At 49.9% G+C, this 17,982-nt stretch overlaps 7 protein-coding genes across 7 annotated transcripts; 4 read left to right on the top strand and 3 right to left on the bottom strand.

The window, feature by feature from the left end:
- Window positions 1-391: 391 nt before the first annotated feature.
- On the bottom strand, window positions 392-4,882 carry eaf1 (MYB and HSA domain protein; the record flags this gene model as incomplete). Its single annotated transcript, XM_057140756.1, has 3 exons — window positions 392-4,424; window positions 4,539-4,670; window positions 4,749-4,882. Coding segments are annotated over 3 exons (4,299 nt in total), but the record flags the coding sequence as incomplete, so codon positions are not given.
- Window positions 4,883-5,491: 609 nt separating this feature from the next.
- Window positions 5,492-6,997, top strand: N7520_006821 (putative 60S ribosome biogenesis protein Mak11; the record flags this gene model as incomplete). The annotated part of the gene is made up of 1 exon (XM_057140755.1): window positions 5,492-6,997. One exon carries the CDS (start codon window positions 5,492-5,494, stop codon window positions 6,995-6,997), a length of 1,506 nt encoding a protein of 501 aa, XP_056994761.1.
- A 653-nt stretch (window positions 6,998-7,650) lies between these two features.
- Window positions 7,651-9,419, top strand: N7520_006820 (translation initiation factor eIF2 subunit gamma; the record flags this gene model as incomplete). The annotated part of the gene is made up of 5 exons (XM_057140754.1): window positions 7,651-8,541; window positions 8,608-9,009; window positions 9,069-9,139; window positions 9,202-9,336; window positions 9,389-9,419. The coding sequence occupies 5 exons, from the start codon at window positions 7,651-7,653 to the stop codon at window positions 9,417-9,419; spliced, it is 1,530 nt and encodes a 509-aa protein (XP_056994760.1).
- A 764-nt stretch (window positions 9,420-10,183) lies between these two features.
- Window positions 10,184-11,761, top strand: N7520_006819 (zinc metalloprotease; the record flags this gene model as incomplete). Its single annotated transcript, XM_057140753.1, has 4 exons — window positions 10,184-10,198; window positions 10,285-10,467; window positions 10,530-11,469; window positions 11,529-11,761. 4 exons carry the CDS (start codon window positions 10,184-10,186, stop codon window positions 11,759-11,761), a joined length of 1,371 nt encoding a protein of 456 aa, XP_056994759.1.
- A 335-nt stretch (window positions 11,762-12,096) lies between these two features.
- On the bottom strand, window positions 12,097-12,606 carry N7520_006818 (uncharacterized protein; the record flags this gene model as incomplete). Its single annotated transcript, XM_057140752.1, has 1 exon — window positions 12,097-12,606. The coding sequence occupies one exon, from the start codon at window positions 12,604-12,606 to the stop codon at window positions 12,097-12,099; it is 510 nt and encodes a 169-aa protein (XP_056994758.1).
- Window positions 12,607-13,090: 484 nt separating this feature from the next.
- N7520_006817 (mitochondrial 54S ribosomal protein bL34m) lies at window positions 13,091-13,640 on the top strand (the record flags this gene model as incomplete). Its single annotated transcript, XM_057140751.1, has 2 exons — window positions 13,091-13,155; window positions 13,277-13,640. The coding sequence occupies 2 exons, from the start codon at window positions 13,091-13,093 to the stop codon at window positions 13,638-13,640; spliced, it is 429 nt and encodes a 142-aa protein (XP_056994757.1).
- A 358-nt stretch (window positions 13,641-13,998) lies between these two features.
- N7520_006816 (putative zinc metalloprotease) lies at window positions 13,999-17,270 on the bottom strand (the record flags this gene model as incomplete). Its single annotated transcript, XM_057140750.1, has 3 exons — window positions 13,999-14,208; window positions 14,262-16,339; window positions 16,394-17,270. The coding sequence occupies 3 exons, from the start codon at window positions 17,268-17,270 to the stop codon at window positions 13,999-14,001; spliced, it is 3,165 nt and encodes a 1,054-aa protein (XP_056994756.1).
- Between the last annotated feature and the right edge of the window lie 712 nt (window positions 17,271-17,982).

Raw genomic sequence — 17,982 nt, 5'->3', positions numbered from 1 at the left:
ATATTCGTCAATTCCTGGGTTCTAACCCTAAGCCCAGAGTTTTTCGCCATCCCTGAATAATACATGCCCAAATCAAAAAGGATGATCACTGGTAATAGGGAGCCAGTGTCATGTCAAGTCCATTACTTAAATGAACGCGCTAGAAATTTCGGACATAGGATAGCTCGCAAACGGTGACGAAATTGAGGGGGCTTCGAAGGAGTAAAAAGAAAAAGTGATCAAGGTGCGCCGCCGTCCGGACCACCAACAGAGGTAAAAAAAAGTCAAGGGTTAATAAATCGGGGTACGGGGTAAAGGGTTAAATATGTACAGTCGAAGAAAAAGGGTAGAGGGGTGTGGTAGGGTGTGGTAGGGGGTTATGACAGGAGCGAAGAAGATCTATGGAAGATGCTTAACCACTCGCCGTCTGGGCAGGCGGTGCGTGTGGGCTCTTGCTGGAGCCTTGCACGCCGGCCTGGGCGCTGCCGCTGCGCTGAGTCTGAGGGGTGGCACTTCGGCTGGGCTGAGCAACGGCTCCATTCATTGCAGGTGAACTGGTAGGAGCAACCCGAGTCTGCTGGTTGGTTTGTGGGACACGCATCATCGGAGAGAAGCCTTGGTTCTGGGGGACCTGCATTGCTGGATTGCCGTTAGGCATACCAGGCTGCTGAGGAGTCTGGAAGTTTCCATCATGCGCTACTTGGTAGTTGGCTTGAACGTTACTCATACCCCCCGCCGCAGCGTTCATGGCTGCTTGCTGGGACATGCGTTGCTGCTGGTACTGATTAAGTCGATCCGTAGCCAATTTGTTCACCTGCTCTGCAGGAAGATTAGGGTTGGCTCGTTGAATTTGACTTTGGAAAGTGCTGATGGTTGGGACTACGCCACTTGAAAGAGGGTTGGGCTGACCCATGCGAGGAGAAGGTGTTGACACTCCCTGAGGTGTACCACCATGGAATGAGGGACTCTGCATTCCTCCTTGGGCTTGCAGCGCTGCTATCATTGCAGGGTTGTTAGGGCCACCGTTAACGTTGGGCATGTTGTTGAGATTGGGGGAATGAGATCCCTGAGGCGCAAACTGCTGGTTGTGAAATGGCGGCTGTGCTTGCTGGGGCTGGCCCGGAACTTGCTGTGTCTGTTGTCGAGATTGCAACACACGCTGCTGTTCCTGGAGACGATTGGCTTCTCGAATCACACGTGTATTATCCGGTGATGTCTGCATCGCCATACCAGGCCTTGCGCCCACGCTTTGTTGCATTTGGCCTTGAGGCATCATTTTCATGGCCATGGCATTGGCAGGTAATTGACCATTAACCGGCGCTACTCCTGCAGGCAGTCCCTGAATCGGCTGAGTCCGGGCTTGATTGACGCCAGCGCCAGGAGGCATACCAGCAGGAACCCCATTTGGTGTTCCACTAGACATGCCGGCATTGGCGGAGGGTGGCAAGCCGTTAGGCGGTCGTCCTTGCGCATTCATGACTGGCTGTTGCTGGTTAGGCAATTGTCCAGTACGTTGAGCAGCGAGACTGGCTCTCTGCTGGGCAATCATCTGCTGCCGGTATTGCTCCTGTCTTTCTTGCAGCTTCATTTCCCGCTCATACTTGAGACGGCTGAACTCAGCAGGGGTTGTGATCGGGGGTTTGGGCTGGTTGGCCTCATTCGCCTTTCTCAGCGAAGCGAGATGAGAGGCATGCTGCTGCTTCTGAAGCATTGTCTCTCGCTTCTTAGCCAACTTGCGCATACCATCCAACAACGCCAGGTGTCGAGAGGATCTTCTCCTGTCTACACGCAGAGGCTGGGTGGTCCGACGGCGAACGGGTGGCTGAACTTGCCCATTGTTGGCTTGCGCCTGCGCCTGTTGTTGTTGCTGAGCAGCCTGCTGTTGGGCAATGACAGTGCGCTGGGCTGTTTCAAGCCTCTGGTGATAAGCTCGGAAGTACTGGGTCTTGGACATGTCTGCTGGAAGACCTTCCAAACCAACCCATCGTTCAAAGCATTCCCAAGGCGTTCGTCTCTCAGCTCCAGAAGTGAACAAAGACGGTGATGTCAAGCAACTTGAAATAAGAGACCAATTGTAAGAATACTCCTTGACCAAACGACGGAGTTCATCATCTTCAGACAAAGTCCATTGTGAAGATTGACGGGACTCAAAGAAACCCACAGACGGCATAGGATGTTCGGTTGGTGGTCTGAACGAGTGGCCCGGGTGAATGCGATCACGGATAGGTTTATTCTCCGGTCGGAATAGGGCAACATTAGTCTGCTCTGGAGGAATCTCAGTAATGCGATATTCCGAGTCGTAACCATATTGAGAGTAGTCGTAACGACTGCGCTTGCGGGGCGGTTCATTATCACGGAAGGTGATTCTTGTTGAGGCAAATTTAGAAACAGGCAGTAGCTCAGTTTTCCAGACCGAATCAGGTGGTTGCTTGAAAAGAGGCGATTGAGTCCCCGGTGTAATCCGCAGCGGTTCATAGAGTGGCAACTCGCCTAGAAGCTTCTCTGTCGCCGGGGTCATGTCAACGGAGAAATTAAACTCATCCGAGCCCAATGAAAAGATAGCAGCAGGAGCGACAGTATCCCGAAGGTCATGTCTCGGCTCTTCATTGAAGCCATCACTCACTGATTCTTCCTCCGCAGATGGTACAAGATCTGGGGTGGGGTGAGATGCTGCAGCTTCATCGCTCATATCTTCCGGAGAAGCACCTCCTGTCTTCGAGGCATCTGGTGCTGAAGTTGTCGGTGTAGGGATTTTCGCGTTGACACGGAGTAAAGTTCGGTGTTCCTCATCAGAGTTCACATACTCCGCGCACCAATCAGCGCAACTTTTGGCCGCAGCAATTTTCCATTTTCGTTCTTCCCGGAAATCTGTCCGCATCCACTTCATATGATCTAGAAGGACATCCCAATGAGTTCCTTGACGGGCAGGTTCTGGAGATCGTTTCATTTGTCGGAGGGGCCACCGGTTGGCGTTTTGCAATGAGTATATGCGTCGCAAGGTACGGCAATTCATTTGCTCTTGGTATTCCAATGAATGGTTTTCAGTGCTCAGCGTTTTATGAGCAGATGAAAGAAGCGTGCTCATGTTAATTCCTCGCGGGGGGGCATACGCCCGATTCAAGAACAATGTGAAAAGGTAGTCTTGGTCCTGGTTCAACTTGGCAACGGCATCGTCAGATTCCCCATGCATAAGATCCATAGATTCAGTCTTGTCCTGCTGCGGGGTCATGTTGGGGAAAACAACAGTTGCAAGTCGAGTCCTCTCCTTCTCGCGCTCCTTGCGATCCTTGAAACGCATTCGAGCCACACTATCAGGGGTGTCATGATCGCTGACAGTATGAGGTGTTCTCGGTGTTTCTCCCAGAATTTCCGAAACAGATTTGTGTCGAATTGCCCCTGATGACACTCGAGTTGTCATTCTTTCGGGTTGTGAGGTACCAGGCTGCGTTGGCGGGACAACTGCTGGTTTCTTGTTCGCCGATGCTTCTTCAGCATCACCGACAGGCTCAATTCCTTCAGATGGGTGTTCAGTGGGTGAGAGATCAGCTGCACCAGCCGTTGATTGGTTTTGAAGTCTCGTGTCGTCTGCACTTTCAATCGGTTCCTGGTCAATTTCCATGGAATCTTTGTCCGAACCGACATCCACACTCTCTTTAATGGCCTCAGTTGAAGACGCCTCGGTCTTGGATTCGTCTACGGTCTGCATTGACTGCGCTTCCTCCATTCGTAGTTGCTCATCGGGGGTCGATGGAATCAAGCTTCGAAGCGGTTGTATGGATCGGTCATGTTGAGGACTCGGTTGGCCGCTCTTTCCAGCTTCTGCCGCCTCTTCTCCAGGACTAGTGACGGGAGACGCAGTGACGGGTGCAGGGGTATTATTAGGGTATGGGTCGATTGAAGAGGCTGGGGAGAGCGGCTGGTCTGGATTCGACGGACCTATAGTGAGAGAAGGTCGCGACTCTGGTTTCTTTCGGGGTAGAGAGGTGGGTGGGATCTCCAGTGAGGGAGTGGTAGTCGTTGCGGCATTGGCAGAAAACTGGACCTCTGCTCCATTGTGAACTTGGGAGCTGAGAGGTGTTTCTGGGATGGATGCGCTTGGCTGTTCGACGATCTGTTTGGACGGCGCCGCGACGATTGAAAGCTCTCCTCGGGATGCCTGCGGGCTCGTGACGAGCACAGGAGACTGCTCGGAACTTGTTAAATCCTTAGCAACAGATGCGACGGGCTTTGTGGTTGCTGGCAGGACCACAGCGGGTGTTCCCTGTGAACTGGCATTGGTCGCGATTGAAAGAGAGTTGCCATCTGATGTCGGTGACGGAGTGATACCAGGAGCTTGTTGAGGCTTCGTTGCAGTTTTTGCCGGCGACGCGATCACTTTCTTGGTGGTATCTCGAGTGCGCGCATGGGCAGGCGACGGTAGAGTGGTTTCATCGAAGTAGCGACCTCTGCGCCAGCGGTAAGTACCATACCATTGGAGTATATAATGAGATGTGTGTATGAAGTTTGGAAAAGACCATTGGACAATGAGAGAGAGAGATTGGAGAAGGGAAGGAACTTACTTGGAGAGGTCGTTGGCGTCGAGGAATGCCTGTTCTTTTTGATGATAGAGAGAATCGGCGGTCGCACCCTCAAATCCCACGGTCGCATAATACAATTCGGTCAGTTTTCGCTTGCGCGACAACAAACAGTTTCTGGGCTGGTATTAGTCCCCAAACAGATCCATAGCACTCATAATAAGGCAGAAGCTGATTTTCAAAATTAATACTTACGCGATCTCATCGTTCTTAGACCGGAGAAGCTCGTCGCGGAGCATGAGGTCTAACTTTGGAACACAGCATCCGATTAACGCGGGAAAAAAGGGAATGAATTGACCAGGGTCATTCAGCTCGAAAAAATCGCTGTTTGAGATGAAATAGGATGTGGTTGTCGCGTGAGGCGATGGGGGGCAGGGAAGGGAGGACTTTTCAGTACGGGTTGGCGCGGGAAAAAAGGGAAGTCGTCGGCGAGTGCAGGTTCAGTGTGGTTGAAAGTAATGATACGGTAACATGGTTACTGAGAATGGTGGTTGGTTTTTTCTATAGGAATGCTTTTTTTAATATGAGAAGATATAATATACATGTAGGTTAACAACAAGTGAAATGAATAGATGCATAATAGGTTCTTTATAATGGTCGTATAAGGTATATTATTATCACCTCTAGTCAAGTGGATGATGCTTATGTTCTTTAGTTTCAATGTGTTGGCACTTCTGTGATACTGAGTCAGACGCGTATTGTGTATTAATACACATTCCATACATGTTCTGTTTGCGGCTCAGGCAACAAGGCAACAACAAAACAAGGAATAGTAAGGCCACAAGGCAGTAAGGCACAAAGGTATCAACTTTATCAATCAAATTCAGGTATCAAGGCATCCACTTTCCTATCGATAACCAGAAAAAAAAAACCTCCACCAGCTCCAGCTTTTCATCCCCATACCATCAACCCTTTATCCACTCCAAAATAACCCAAAAATGGCCAAGAGAAAGAGAAGTGATGCCCCCAAGGAGGAGGCACCCGCCCAAACCCCTTCCAAGGCCGTCAAATCCACAGCTACTCCATCGCAAGCTCCAGACGCAGCTGTGACCGTTCAAGTGATCACGGGCTCCTATGAGCGGGTGTTGCACGGTTTCACTGCCGGTATCCCCGCATCTTCCCTCCAGTCCAAGAAGGCTGCCTCGAAAGAATCTGTCGCCGATATCCAATGTGTCGATACCTTCTTGTTCGAGGCCCATGGATCCGCTATCCGTTGTCTTGCGCTTTCTCCCCTGCCCAAGCCTACCGACAAGGGCGATGCGCAAAAGATTATTCTCGCCAGTGGTTCCACTGATGAGCGTATTAACCTTTACTCGATCTCCGCTTCCCCACCCGTCTTTAACGATGACTATCCCTCGGTGCCGACCTTAGCTGGAAACAAAATCCTCGAAAACCCAAGAAACCGCGAACTTGGATCATTGTTGCACCACACCGCTAGCATTTCCGCCTTGAGCTTCCCCTCCCGAAGCAAATTGATCGCCGCTGGCGAGGATAACAATATCTCGGTATCAAAAACCCGTGATTGGTCTGTCATTTCGACCATCAAAGCGCCACGCCCCAAGATCTATGGCCGACCCAGTGGTGACACAGCGCCAGAGGGCTTTGCTCCCGCGGGAGTGAATCACTTTGCTGTGCACCCTAGTATGAAGCTGATGCTGAGTGTTGGAAAGGGAGAGAAGTGTATGAGACTGTGGAACCTGGTGACTGGTAAAAAGGCCGGTGTCCTGAATTTCGATCGCGAAATCCTACAGAGTGTAAAGGAGGGCAAGTGGAGCAAAGGAGAGGGACAGCGCATCGCATGGAATGCCGCTGGTGAGGAGTTTGCGGTGGCTTTCGAATGGGGTGCGGTGGTATTTGGAATTGACTCGACTCCCAAGTGCCGAGTTGTCCCCGCTCCACGTAGCAAAATCCATCAGATGAAGTACGTTTCACGACCCACAAATGGAGATGACACAAATGGAGATGAAAACGATGACTTGCTGGCTGTTTCTACTGAAGATGGTCGTGTCATGTTCTATTCGACTCGGGAGCTGCTGGAGGTAGAGGAGGACGCCGACTCGACCATTCCTCATGCAACTCCAGTTGCTCAGCTTGGTGGCAAGCAAGCCGGGTTCCCGGGACGCATCAAGGATTTCGATGTATTGAGTCTGGAGGAGCAGGTCAAGGAACTTCGCGATGGTGTTCTGGTTGTTACAGGTAACAGTGACGGTGTGGTCCGAGTCTGGAGAGCTACTGGCAATGATCTTACCCTGTCCAAGAAGTCTAAGGGCTCCAAGGCGGAAGATATTCCCCAGATCGGCAGTCTGTTGACTACCTATGAGACTGGAAACCGGATCACCTGTCTGTCGTCCTTTGTGATGTTGCCGGCGGAAGATCCAGATACTCTAATTGAGTCTGAGTCTGAGGAGGAGGTTGATTCGAGTGATGAGAGTGATGACGAGTAAATGGTCGTGTCCATGTTTGCCCTTTATACCCACTGTACTGTTAGACCAAAATAAATCATAAGGACAAATCAAAAGTTTAAAAGTTTTCGATATTGACAACAAACATAAGTATTTGCTGTAGAATATATCTTGACCAACATTTTGAAAATAATGTTTGACAAACATTCAAAATGTTGGAATATTTCAATCTCGCAAAAATAAATTTTGTCGAAAAAACTTTATACTACAGTACTATATGTATGTAGCAAGTCTGGATGTGAGATGAGGCCTTAAAGGGTTTCCAACTGTGCGAATGACTCATGAGAGCCACCCACCGAATCCACAATTGCTGGATATTCAAAGGAACCAAAAATTTTATTACAATCTAATTGTGTTATTTGAAATTACATAAGATATTTGATTGAATTAAAGCAAGCTTATATGCTATAGAAATATTAAATTGTAGGGAAAGTCAGTCACCGCCCGCTCGCTCTCCACTGCACAAAGCCCCCCACCATTACATTCTTCCATTATCATATCGCCCACCTGCAATTTTCACCCGGCTCTCATCACTCCACTCTCCGCCACTCCGCACCACCTTCCACTTCTTCATCCTACACCTCAAGACGCAAACGACCGTTGGGTAACGTTTGCGATTCGAAAAATCTGCAAATATGGCGACAAATGGAGATTTCTCCGACGAGAGCCAGCCTGGCTCGCCCATTTTGGACGGCAACAACGCCCAAGACTTTGACGACCAAGAGCCCCTTGACAAGCCTCTCAAGTCTTCCATGAAGAAGTCCGATGCCGTGCCCCAGAAGCAGCGCCCTGAGCTCCCCGAGCAGCCCGAACCCAGCGCCCTGGACCTGTCAAAATTGACTCCTTTGTCGCCCGAGATCATTGCTCGCCAGGCCACGATCAACATCGGTACAATCGGTCACGTCGCTCACGGAAAGAGTACAGTTGTTAAAGCCCTGTCAACTGTGCAGACTGTCAGATTCAAGAACGAATTGGAGCGAAACATTACCATCAAGCTTGGTTACGCCAACGCCAAGGTCTACAAGTGTGACAACCCTGCTTGCCCTCGGCCGACCTGCTACCGGAGTTACGGTAGTGAGAAAGAGGTTGACCCGCCTTGTGAGCGGGATGGTTGTGAGGGCCGTTACAGACTCGAGCGCCATGTGTCTTTCGTTGATTGCCCCGGTCACGACATTCTCATGTCTACCATGTTGTCTGGTGCCGCCGTCATGGACGCCGCTCTGCTTCTGATTGCCGGAAACGAAACTTGCCCCCAGCCGCAAACCTCGGAGCACTTGGCTGCTATTGAGATTATGAAGCTCAATCACATCGTTATTCTGCAGAACAAGGTCGATCTGATGCGCGAGGAGGGTGCTCTGCAGCACTACCAGTCTATCCTGAAGTTCATTCGTGGTACCGTCGCTGATGGCTCGCCCATCATTCCCATTTCTGCCCAGCTGAAGTACAACGTCGATGCCGTCTGCGAGGCTCTGATCTCCCGCATTCCCGTTCCCGTGCGCGACTTTACCGCCCAGCCTCACATGATGGTAAGACTCGGTTTCCTGGGAGATACTACAGAGATCATGTAACTAACAAAATTCCTCGTTATTTAGGTCATCCGTTCCTTCGACGTCAACAAGCCTGGTGCCGAAATCGATGAGCTGAAGGGAGGTGTTGCCGGTGGTTCTATCTTGAACGGAGTCATCAAGCTCCAAGACGAGATCGAGATCCGTCCTGGTCTCGTTACCAAGGATGCCGACGGAAAGGTTCAGTGCCGTCCTATCTACTCCCGCATCGAGTCTCTCTTCGCCGAGCAGAACCCCCTCAAGCTCGCCGTTCCCGGTGGTCTCATCGGTGTTGGAACTCTCATCGACCCTACCCTGTGCCGTGCTGATCGTCTCGTTGGTTTCGTTCTGGGTCACCGTGGTCAATTGCCCTCTATCTACACTGAGATCGAAGTCAACTACTTCTTGCTCCGTCGTCTGTTGGGTGTTAAGACTGCCGATGGCAAGCAGGCGAGTTTCTCCCTCCTTGAATGTTTGTATTCCAGAATTCTTGCTAACTGTTTTCGCAGGCCAAGGTTGCCAAGCTGGCCAAGAACGAGGTGCTGATGGTAAACATTGGATCTTCCGCTGCCGGTGCTCGGTAAGAAACAAATAACATGGAAATTGACCTTCAGGATTGGTGATAACTAACAACCTCTCTAGTGTTCTCGGTGTCAAAGCCGATGCCGCCAAGCTTGCCCTGACCAGCCCCGCATGCACAGAAATTGGCGAGAAGATCGCCATCAGCCGAAGAATCGACAAGCACTGGCGTCTGATTGGATGGGCCAACATCGTTGCGTAAGTTTCTGACGAACTTTGGATCCCTGGAGACGGAACTAACTCGATATAGTGGTAACATCCTGGAGCCTGTTCAGCAGTAAAGCTGTGCATTTCAAACGGCGTCCAGTCTTTAGGTACCAGCAAGTATAAGAGTCTGTCGTTACAAAGAGGAATGAGCAAGGGAAGCTTTGCTTCACTCTTAACGACCAAACTCCGTTTTGCCGGGCCTTAGCGATTCGCGATGTATTTCGTCCCAGAAAAGTTTTAACGGTCACGACGAGTCGGAAAAGTGAAAGTATGACATTTACAGATATCCCCGACTTAAATAGAGGAGGTTTTCACAACCCTGCCCCGTCTCCTTGGTGCAGAACTCGCCCCCACCGTGTTTTGAGATGCCTTGAGTGTCTATCAGGCGGGTGGGGGCATGTTCTGGACTGGATGTATGGAGTGTCAGGATACGAGTCACGATGAAGAGAAGAGGTGCTTCTTTTTCTTGTGTTCTAGGGAGTTGTATTTGAAGAGGTTTTCTTTGTTTCATCGATTTTGCGTCTGCATGGACAAGCCCTATGTAAATCGCTATAGGTTATGGTCAAAATGTAGGAAACGAGTAATTGTTTGTTCAAACTTTGACCTTGCGTGAGCCTTGAACTTGAACATAAACATAAAAATCTTTTAAAAATCTTTGCAACAAATTAGAAGTAGAGTAAAAGACTAAATTCTATCATTGACGTCAAAGGTCCTCCGTACAGGGTTTGTCCCTGCATTGTTGCGGCCCCAGGTCGATCTGACTAAGGCAAGCCCCGACAATAACACCTGTAGCTTTCTTTAACCCTCCTTTCTCTTGACACTTCCACACGTCTCAAAAATGTGGATTCTCGAAGTGAGTTCTTAAAGAGAAGATATTTATCATCTTATCTCATTCGATCTATCGGTTAATTTATAAGTTCTTTGCTGACATGTGCCTAGCAACTCGCGCGTGTCCTTGACAGGCCGCTCTTCCCATGGAAGAACGTGCTTGTGGGCTTCTCCCTGGGCCAGTTCCTCCTGGAGAGTGCGCTTTCATTCCGCCAGTACAAGGTTTTGCAGCAAACAACTCCCCCTAATGTTCTCGCCGGAGAAGTCTCTCAGAAGGTCTACGACCAAAGTCAGGTATGGGATTGTACAACGCCAAAGGGTGAATGCGGGCTCACATGAGGATTCTTCCAACATAGGCATACGGTCGTGCCAAGTCCAAGTTCAGTTTCATCTCGGGTCTCTACGGTCAAATTCAAAATCTCGCTTTCGTCTATGGTGATGTCCTCCCCAAGCTCTGGGGTCTCAGCGGCTTCGTGCTGGCGCGGTACCTCCCCGGTCAATTCCAGGGCGAGATTTCTCAAACGCTCCTCTTTATCTTCGGTTTCAACATCATCTCTACTATCCTGTCGCTTCCTACCTCGTACTACAACACGTTTGTGCTTGAGGAGAAGTTCGGGTTCAACAAGCAGACTGTTGGCTTGTGGGTCACGGACATGCTCAAGGGCCAGATGCTTGGAATTGTCCTTGGAACTCCCATCATCAGTGCTATCCTCAAGATCGTTCAGAACACCGGCAACTCGTTCTTTTACTACCTGTGGCTATTTGGAGTCTTTGTTCAGATCTTCGCTATCACCATCTACCCTATCGTCATCCTGCCACTGTTCAACAAGCTGTCCCCTCTGGAGCCTGGTGCCATCAAGACTGGTGTTGAGGACCTCGCTAAGAAGCTGAAATTCCCTCTCTCCGAGCTGCACGTCATCGACGGTAGTAAGCGCAGTGCCCACAGCAACGCCTACTTCTACGGTCTGCCCTGGAAGAAGCACATTGTCATCTATGATACCCTGCTTGAGAAGAGTGAGCCGGAAGAGGTTGTCGCCGTTCTGAGCCACGAGCTTGGTCACTGGAGTCTGAGCCACACCACCAAGCTTTTCGGTATTGCCCAGTTCCACATGTTCTACATCTTCGCGCTCTTCTCTGTCTTCGTCAACAACAAGTCTCTCTACCAGTCTTTCGGCTTTGTCAAGGAGCAGCCTATCATGATTGGTTTCCTTCTGTTCTCAGATGCCCTGGCACCCATGGATGCTGTTGTCAAGCTCTTGATGAACATTCTGAGCCGGAAATTTGAGTTCGAAGCTGGTAAGTCATTCTAAGGCCCTTGTGTGATATACATAGCATTGATACTAACGTTATTGCAGACGAATTTGCCCAGGGCCTTGGATTTTCCAATGAGCTTGCCTCGTCGCTCCTCAAGCTGCAAATCCAGAACCTGAGCACCATGGATGCTGACTGGATGTACACCAGCTACCACTACTCGCACCCCATCCTCACTGAGCGTCTTGCTGCGCTAGGGTGGAAGGGTGGAAAGGTCACCGACCTCAAGGCCAAAGATAGCGAGAAGCCTGTCAAGGCTGCTGACCGTGAGCTGTAGAAGCTCAAGGCCACTAGCTTTGAACAATGTCGACGTTCACCCTTCGTATACTTTATTTTATATTTACAATTTCACGATGCAATCTCTGAAAGTTTTAGCCAACGCGATGAGATATAGAAAATATGGAATGATTTGTTCCACGAATCCTTAAGGATCCCAGTCTATGTTGGTAGTAACGACACTTTTTGTCCAGATATGAAATGCATGCGAATCACAGATCCAGATCCGGAATATTATTTACCAAGAACATTAGACCAACAGAACTCCGACCCAATGCGACAACGCCTGACAGCTGAAGAAACCAAAGACAAGAATGAAGAAAAAAAAAAGTAGAATCACTCCGACTCATTTCCCTTCTGCGCCTTTGCCTTCTTCTCCTTCTTCATTCTCTCCTTCTTCAATCGCTTCCTCTCCTCCTTATCAATAGTCGCCTGTTCACCCTCCTGCTCCTGATAAGCCTCGGCCTCCATCTCAAACGCAGGCTCCGTCATCTCCATATCATCTCCTCCATTCTCTACCTCTTCGCCCTGCTTGCCATCCACAAGTCCGGCATCCAAGTAATCTTCACCAGGATTCTGCTTAGCGAAAGTAAGATCCGTTCCCAGGACTTCGCCCGCCAGACCAGCCTGTACGCGCTTCAGGTTGTGGAGAATCAGGTTCGGCGCAGCGGCGGTCGTGCGCGAAACAGGTCCATGCTCGCTGATATTGGCATTAGGTTGCAGAGCGGGGTCTGTAGCTGCGCGAGTGAGGTACGCAGCGAGGAAGTCGTGTGCAGCAGATTGGCTAATGCTTTGCGTACTGTGGACAGTGGTTGGCGGGAGGGCGGAGGGGCCTGGGTTGTTCATTTTGACGTATTGGGCGGTTTGAGCGTAGAGTTTTTATTTGATATGTCTTGTAGAGAGTATAAAGCCCTATGGATTAAGGTCCTTATGGTCGGTGGTAGGATAAGAGCTTCTTATAGTAACTTTTTTTTCATAATTGCGGAAAGAATTTCGGTGGCACTAGTCCTAAACGGGTATGCTCTGTAGGTCTTCAATTGATGATCGTTCTTTGTTCATACTACATAGTAGTAGTATGTATCACTCATAATCAATCTAGATATTTGTACAAGTATTGAAATACTTGAAATTTCGTTTTATAATCTCTGTAATTCATTCCCTTATGTATTTGCTCCTATTGTCTCCCTCTAGGCGGGTCCGTGCCTGCGGCTCCGCGTTTAATTTTCTTCGACTTCCGAACATCGCGCAAGCCAGCAAGACTTCAATCCTCCTCCCAACCACCACACACCTTCTCACCGAAGTCGCTCTCCCCCGACTCCGGTTTCTCATCATGTTCTGTCTCCGTTCCAGGGCTGTGCCCTCCCTCCGGGCCCCTGTGTCTAGCACAATGAACAGGTAACGAAACCCAGAACAACCCCCAGCACCAACTCCACGACAACCCATTGCTGTCCATAACACGACCATAAGCTACAAAGTACGAAATTGAATCCACAACTAACACGCCTTTTTTGTTTAGAATCTCTCAATTCACACAACAACCAACATCCAGATCATTCTCCTCCCTCCTCTCCACTCCAACCCGCCACTTCCAACCCATGCAGCGCTCGTTCCCGACTGCCATTGCCACTTCCACTCCCTCTATGATCACTGCGACTCCATCCATCACTTCTCTTCTCGCGCAGTCCCTTGGCCACAGCGTCGGGGGCCAGACCCGCTCTTTCTCCGCATCCGCTTCCCTCGGCGTCCGCCGCGTGACCTTCCGGCCATCGCGACGTGTCCAGAAGCGGCGTCATGGCTTCCTGTCTCGGAATAAGACACAGAAGGGTCGTCAGACTATTACTCATCGGCGGTTGAAGGGACGAAAGAATGTTAGTTGGTAGATTTTTTTTGGGTTGGTGTGTTTATACGGACTAGATCCGGGTGTCGTTTGGCTGGATGCTGGGTTGAGATAGATGAGGTCCTTGGGACTGTGTTATAGGTCTGATTTTGGCCTTCAATTGTATCATAATTACTTTGCCTTTCTTTTTGGTTATAAGGCTGTATGAGAGTATATTTCTGTTCAATTCAGCATTCTATTCTTTATTTTGGAACGCTAAATTGTATCGTTCGTTTTTGATATGTAGGTGCTTAGTCACTCTTTTAAGTAATTTGAGTAAGTTCTTTGTAGCAATATTTTGGCAATTGCATGTCTTCCAGGTTTCTATACTTTCTTTTGATCTACTTGTTCGTGGAAGACGTTTACTCGTCATCTTCGTCGTCACTTTCCTCTTCGGATCCGGACTCGTCATCTTCGTCATCGTCATCCTCGTCTTCATCATCTTCATCTTCGTCATCGTCATCCTCATTCTCATCCTCGGCACCCAGTTTGAAGCCGTAGTCATCCTCGAATTCCTTCAGAGGCTGGACTGTGGGCGTGAAGCCGACAGACTCGAAACCTGATTTGATGGGCTTGTATGAAAGTTAGTAAAGACGAATCATCCTATAGGAGAGAGAAAGCTTACCTCTTCCAGAACAGTACCACAAGTTACAACCAGGTTAGCCGTCTTGGGATCAAACAGCGGCAGAATGATATCCCGCAGAGCATCCTTCACCTCATCGACGCTGATATCGCGCACCTTCTTGAGCATCTTCTCCTTGTAGTCTAGAGGCAGGTTGCGCACGACTTGGCGGATGAAACTGCCCTGGGCAGCGTTGGCAGCAGTCATCTGCTCGTTGGCGAAGCTGACGACGATACTGCTGATGGCACCTTCCAGCATCAATGGGTCAAAGGCGCTCGCGCCAGACAGGTGGTCTTCGACAATCTGCTTGCTGGCCTCGAAGGCCTTGTGTGCGTTGGGGGATCGGTACACGTCAAAGTTGACAAAGCCCGTGTCAATGTTGTGAGCGAAATTGGTACCATAAGCCAGACCCTTACCGCGGACTGCCACCCAGAGAGGACCCTCGACGGCGTTCATGTAGGCGCTGGCGACCAACAGGGAAGGCAGCTTAGGGTGATCGTAGGAATCAAGACCCCGGGCAGTAGCGTACGCGAACGACGAGTCAACGGTAGGCATGGGGACAATGAAAGACTTGCCGCCAATTGTCTTTCCTGCATCACTCAGCAGTTCGCGGCGGTTGGTGATGGGTTTGAGATCGGTGCTGCTACCCAGGCGCTCGGCAAACGGTTTCCAAGCAGAGACGGGGTTCTTGAGCTTCTCGAGGTCCGCAATGACGACTACGCGGACATTCTCGGGCTGGAAAAGAGACTTGCGAATCTCCTCCATCCGGCTCACGATTTCCTCAGGCTTTTCGGCAAGCAGCTTCTTGACACGCTTGAGGTAGCGGGCCTTGACCAAGGTGGATCGAGCGCGAGTGATAGATTCTTCAGCATAATGAACCATCACATGAACTGCAGCGAGCATGTCATCACCGCTGCGCTTAGAGTCGGGCACGTCGGCCAGAAGTCGGGAGGTAATAGCCCGCAGTCTTTCCACATCAAAGATGGTGTTCCAGGACAACTCCTGGACCCAAGCGATGGCAGTTTCATATTTCTCCAGTTCAACCTGGAAAGAAACACGCAGCATCTCAGAGTTGCCAAGCGCTCGGGCCGCTTCCATCCCGTAGCCGACAGTGTCCTTCTCCAGCTCAACAACAACTTGCTCGAAGTCAATAATTTTGCCATCCCGTTGGAGAGGAATGTTGAAGAAAGCCTCGGTGAAGATGGACAGTAGGGGACGCAGTTGGATAGGAACGGACTGTGCGGAAAGAAGAACAGACAGCTGCACGAAGCTGCTGGGGATATGTTCGAAGTGCACGTAAAGGGGCAGGTCCACCTTGCTGGCATCACTATCAATGAAAGTCTGAAGGGCATTATCGGGACGTCCAGCCTTCAAGGCAGCACCTGACCGAGCGGTCACAGTTTCCATGAAGTGGATAGACTCAGTGGAAGGAATCTCGAAATCAGCTAGCATTTTCGTTGGGATTTCCTTGTCGTTCTCTGCCTTGGCCTTTTCGAGCTTGTCTGCGAGATCTTTCAATCCTTTCTCGCCGAGACGCTCTTTCTGGGCAGCCACTCGTGCCTCTTCATCATTCTTGAGTTTGTCAGACAGCTTCTGAGAAGGGACACCCAAGATGGTAACGTGGTTTGCGTCTGAAATCCACTTCTTGATAAATCCACGCCATTCATCCTGCGACCACTTCTCGAGCACGTCATACTCCTTCAAAGATGCAACATCTCGCATGGTAGAGCCATCTCGCTTTCCGAATAAGAAGTCGGTGATAACGTACTCGGCAAAGGACGATGCAGAGCTCTCGGTGGCAAATTTCCAGGTACGGCGTTGACGCTCGATACATTCCTTCAAGTATTTCATATCAAGGTCCTTCTCCATTGCCTCCTGCAGAATCTCAAAGAATCGCTTCTCCACCTGTTCGAGCTTCTTGGTCTCAACACTAGTCATAGTGAAGCGAATTTCGATATTCGGGTGCTCCTCTGTTGCGTAGTAAACAGCACTAGCAATCTGTTCCTTCTCGACAATGACGTTCTCCAACAGAGACGCAGATGATCCAGCCAAGTATAGAAGAGCAACATTGAGCGCACCAGCTAATATGAGTCAGTTATTTCATTCGAGAGTAGGTAGGCCATAGAGAAACATACATTGAACTGAATCATTGCAATCCGGTCCCAAAAATCGAATCTCAATCTCACCAAAGGACTCGTCCTCCTCGGGAAATTCAACTCTCTTGATGACAGACTTCTCCAAAGCTGGAGTCTGCTTAGAATCCACCCAGGGTCTCGTAAAGGGAGCAGTAGGGCTCGGAATGACGTCCAAGATTGTATCTTCAAACTTATCCAAAATTTCCAACATGTTGTTCTGATCAACCTCACCAGTGATGACCAAGCAAAGGTTCTTCGGTTGGTACATCTCACGGTGAAACTCCCGGATTCTCTCCGGACTCAGGACACGGAGTTGCTCCATCATACCACCGGTCTCATACCGGAATCCAATACCAGGGGGATATGTCAATCGCTTAGCAGCCAGGTCGATCAGTTCGGCTGCATTGTTCTGCACACCCTGCATCTCCGAGTAGACCACACCAGCATCGTTTCCGGCGCCATCAACGTGGTGTACTTCGGTATAGCAGCCCTCATCAGTCAGGGTCGGAGCAATGACATGCTCCAAATAGACGGGTAGGATGCGCGCAAAGCCCTCCCAACCAGCAGTGTCAAGGGTGTACGCTGTGTGATCAGTGGCCGTCCAGGCATTGGTACTGGAGTATACACGAGTGGCTAGCTTATCCAGGAAACCCTTGTAGCGGTAGTTGCGGGATCCCATAAAGCAGAGATGTTCCAGAGTGTGAGGAGCGCCCGAGTCATCGTGGATCTCAGTCGCGAGCACAAAGTAGCCGTTCACCTTAGGGCCTTTCTGGTCGATAACAACCACCCTCATGCCGGTACGTTGAGACTCATATTCTGTGAACTCACTCGGTGAGTAGTCAGGTTTGAACTGCTGCAACAGTTTGAAGTGAGACATGTTGATCAATGGTATTAGCCCAATGCAAATATCTCGCCTAAAACTTGACAATCTAGCTTTCTGTTAGCGAATTTTCTTCGACACATGGTGTGTATCCTTAAGGCGGCGGTGACGATTGTCCCACCACAGCCCATGACGATGAACCCCACCGCGGGGTGTTTGTGAGACAGAATTTCTCCAAATAGCTTCGAGGAGGAGGAGAGGGGAAATATATGCACCGAGTCCACAGTATAGAAAGAAATGCTGGAAGTAACGCAAGGAGCCAGAAGCACCAAGGCCAGCGAGGTCTGTGAACACGCATTGCAGAGGGTCCTCCCACGGTAACATGTGTGACATGGGCGGGGCAGACAGAATTTGAGGGACTGAAGTCATGGCAAAGGGGTCAGAGAACAACTCACAAGGATCGAGTAGTTTGCACCCGACTCAATCCACGTAGGCACAACCAAGACACGGTGAGTTTGAGCTTTGGTTTCTGGGAGCTGAAGGGGAAGTTTGGGTCCCGTTTCCTTACAAAGCGACTGGGGTTTTGTTTGCATATATAGGAATTATTTTATCAGCAGCCAGTCATTGACGAATCAACTTGGAGGTTTTTTGTTATTATTATGGAGATTTTGGGGCGCCCTGGGAGAAACCTATGATCGTATTCTCTGATTCTCTGCTTTTTCAGTCATTTAGCCTTTGCTTCTCTTACAAGCTACGTGGGGCGGTGACG

This window comes from Penicillium odoratum (assembly GCF_028828045.1).
Source record: "Penicillium odoratum strain IBT 22623 chromosome Unknown utg000005l_segment0_segment0, whole genome shotgun sequence".
Taxonomy (NCBI): domain Eukaryota; kingdom Fungi; phylum Ascomycota; class Eurotiomycetes; order Eurotiales; family Aspergillaceae; genus Penicillium; species Penicillium odoratum.
Note: the sequence above shows the minus strand (reverse complement) of the source record. Positions and strands in the feature narration are given on the sequence as shown.